At 35.3% G+C, this 3,376-nt stretch overlaps 2 protein-coding genes across 2 annotated transcripts; both read left to right on the forward strand.

Moving 5' to 3' along the window:
• The first annotated feature begins 432 nt into the window (after positions 1–432).
• On the forward strand, positions 433–861 carry LOC138885483 (uncharacterized). Its single transcript, XM_070166437.1, has one exon. It carries the CDS (start codon positions 433–435, stop codon positions 859–861), a length of 429 nt encoding a protein of 142 aa, XP_070022538.1.
• Positions 862–899: 38 nt separating this feature from the next.
• On the forward strand, positions 900–1,972 carry LOC138885484 (uncharacterized). The gene is made up of 3 exons (XM_070166438.1): positions 900–1,542; positions 1,637–1,707; positions 1,892–1,972. Exons 1-3 carry the CDS (start codon positions 900–902, stop codon positions 1,970–1,972), a joined length of 795 nt encoding a protein of 264 aa, XP_070022539.1.
• The last annotated feature ends 1,404 nt before the right edge of the window (positions 1,973–3,376 follow it).

The raw sequence follows: 3,376 nt of genomic DNA on the forward strand, positions 1-3,376 counted from the left end.
GGAGTTAGTAACATGCATTATTGTGCCTTAGTGTCTTAGTTGACAGCTGAGATTAGTTAGTTGACAGTTGTCCCTTAACTTAAATGTAGTAGCTAGAGTTAGTATATAATATACTTGTACAACTTATTGATTAAGCATTCTATTCAGTTTATAATCAGAGAAAATTGTTCGACACTCTCTCCTTCTTCCTTGTTTGCTTATTCTCTTATCAATTTCAACTGACTGGGATGAATTTAACATGGTATCAGAGCGGAAGCGGGAACTAAGTGAATCTAGGGTTCTTTCATCGATTGCTTGACTGAAATTTCAAGATCATTGGCAATTCATAGCTGAGTGAATCTAGCATTTATTTATCGATTACTTGACTGAAATTTTGAGAGATTCATTGGCAATTCCGGTTTTTTCCTGTGTTTTGCTTTCTGAGCTTCGATTATGGGGAGTCCTAAAGGTACTAGTTCTTTGACTACGGGAAATTCTTCTCCTATAATTGATCATTGTCATCCACTATACATGTATCCATCTTATGCACCTCATTCATTATCAGCTGGGATTGAGCTTGTCATTATGGAAAATTACACGATTTGGAGCCGATCTATGAAGGTAGCTCTTCTAGGACGCAACAAACTAGGTTTTATTGATGGATCTGTTGTTCGAGATGATTATTCTGGTGATCTCGCGAAGGATTGTTATTGTTGCAATGCTAATGTGTTTTCCTGGCTAATGGGGAACGTGCATCGAAATCTATTCGTTGGGATCTTATTTTGTTCCAGTGCAGCACTCATTTGGAAGGATCTGAAGGAACGCTTTGATAAGGTGAATGATTCGCGAGCTTACTATTGCATAGGAAAATTTCTACATTAACTCAGGGGCTCTTATCTATATCAGAGTATTTTTCCAAAATGAAAGATTTATGGGATGAGTATGCCTCGCTAGTACCTCCTTCTTCTTGTGATTGTGCAAAGTCTAGGGACTCTCTTGTAAATTTTGAGAGGCAGCATATTTATCAATTTCTAATGGGATTGAATGACAATTATGGTCATGCTCGCAGTCAAATTTTAATGATGAAACCTATGCCAAACATTAACCAAGTCTATGCTATGTTAATTCAAGATGAAATCCAAAAACAACATGCAGGAGGCACTTATGTTTTGATTGACATAGTTGATCCCATAGCACTGCTTGTTGCTAGAAATGGAGGACAGAAAAAAAACCTATATTGTGACCATTGCAATATGAAAGGTCACACAAGGACAAGCTGCTTTAAGTTGATGTTTTGTGAGAACTGCCACATGAAAGGACACTTGAAAGAAAAATGTTACAAAATTAGAGGGTATCTAGCTGATTTCAAAGGAAAGAATAAGGAGAATTTAGTGACTACATGTCTCACTCCATTAGAAGGAGGCAACAATGTGCTGAGAGGTCTTAATGTGCAACAAGGACTTAACCTAACTGCAGCTCCAATCATTACACAAGATCAATACAATCAAATTTTGAGCATGTTGGGTAAATCTTCCATTAGTGAGGCTACTGCTAACATGGCAGGTAAACCATTGTCTTCCTCTGTAGATGTTTCTAAGTGGATAGTTGATTCAGGAGTGACAAATCACCTGATGCATGATGCATTTAATTGATTCAGGAGCAACAAATCACATGATATATGATGCATCTTTGTTGAATAATGATGGATTAGTAGGAAATTCAGGAAAGGTACAACTTCCAAATGGAGATTCAATTGAGATAACACAAGTTGTTCATTGTGAGTTGCCTGGAGGTGATATGATAAGTCATGTGTTATATGTATCGGACTTTAGATTCAATATTTTGCCAGTATCGAAGCTGACTAAGGAACTGAGTTACTACATCACATTTTTTCCTCATTTCTCTCTTTCAGGATCTCTTCACTGGGAAGGTGAAGGGGATTAGTATAGAGGAGGATGGCTTGTACGTGTTGAAGTCACAGAGGAAACCATAAGATGCCAGGAGTCTTATCAAGTCTTTGGATGCAACAACTGAAGTATCTACATAACTATGGCATAAGAGACTAGGTCATGTACCTATGCCAGTTCTTAGGAAGATTCCATGTTTGGGAGTTAGTCTAGCTTTATATCACACCATTGTTCTATTTGCCCACTAGCTCGACAAACTAGAGAATCATTTCCTGTTAATAGTAGTCGAATGACATACTCTTTTCAATTGTTGCACATGGATGTTTGGGGTCCTTACAAGCTCCCCAGTTATAATGGAATGCGGTATTTTCTTGCAATAGTAGATGATTTTTCTAGAAATACTTGGTTTTCTTGTTGAATCGAAAATCTGATGTTGTTACCGTGCTTAAGGATTTTATCGTCACAGCTTCCACCTAATTTGGCAAAGTTGTTAAGTCATTTAGTCTTTAATTTTTGAAATTGCACTTATAGTCGCCTTGTTAGGAAAATAACCTCTAATTAGAATCCAAAGTGCTCGACGGCTATCTAGATTATATCATCCTCCCTCCCTTAAAAGAAATTTGTCCTCGAATTTGGACCTTTAAACAAAAGAAAGGGAGCTTCCATTAGTAAAATTTCTATTTGAACATAAACAAGTGTCTCAAACTAACAATCAACCTATATTTTAACAAATTTATGGTAAATCCAAGCATCCAAGCCAATAAGTAAGACAAATCTATCATTCAAACCAAAATCTAATGATACAACAGTAACCAACAAATTTATCAACAACTTAAAATTTCAACTCAATAATCATTAAACTTTAACCAAATTTGATAGCAATCAAATTTTTACGATACCCACATCGATGGAACTCACCCAATAACATTGATACTACTTTGGATTTTGGATTTCATTTTTTTTTAATTTTGATATAGAAATCAAAAAACTAGACAGTGTATATAGGAACACACACTAACCCAAGCTCTTGATACCAAGATGATACGAACACGGAAGCAACAATATTAAGAACACAAATACAAGCGAGAAAGATAGAATTTAGCAAAGAACTAGTTAGAAAAATTGAAGAACACTTGAAATCAAACACAAATATCCTTCAATTTAAATCCTAATCAACCCACACTATAGGATAACCTTTAAGGGTAAGAATCCTCATAAAAGTCACCTTAAAGGTTTTCAATCAACAATAGAATTCATACATAACACTCACTCTAGGAGTTCATAATATCAATATCAAAATAAACTAACTCTAAAATAAGAGCCTTAAGGGCTATTTATACTAAAGAGCTACATATTACAAGTATAGCCACCAATGTAATGTAGTATTTAATTGTTGAAATTGCACTTATAGCCGCCTCGTTATGAAAATAGCCTCCAATTAGAAATTGCTTGACAGATATCAAGAATGTATCAATATGTTTCCTTTTCAA

Source organism: Nicotiana sylvestris, chromosome 2 (genome assembly GCF_000393655.2).
Source record: "Nicotiana sylvestris chromosome 2, ASM39365v2, whole genome shotgun sequence".
NCBI lineage: Eukaryota > Viridiplantae > Streptophyta > Magnoliopsida > Solanales > Solanaceae > Nicotiana > Nicotiana sylvestris.

Bases quoted from the DNA above. Each gene is read 5' to 3' on its own strand.
- LOC138885483 (XM_070166437.1), top strand. From the start codon at position 433: ATGGGGAGTCCTAAAGGTACTAGTTCTTTGACTACGGGAAATTCTTCT.
- LOC138885484 (XM_070166438.1), top strand. From the start codon at position 900: ATGAAAGATTTATGGGATGAGTATGCCTCGCTAGTACCTCCTTCTTCT. The intron at 1,543-1,636 runs GTAAACCATTGT...TAATTGATTCAG, and splicing joins GGCTACTGCTAACATGGCAG to GAGCAACAAATCACATGATA. The intron at 1,708-1,891 runs GTACAACTTCCA...TCTCTCTTTCAG, and splicing joins TAGTAGGAAATTCAGGAAAG to GATCTCTTCACTGGGAAGGT.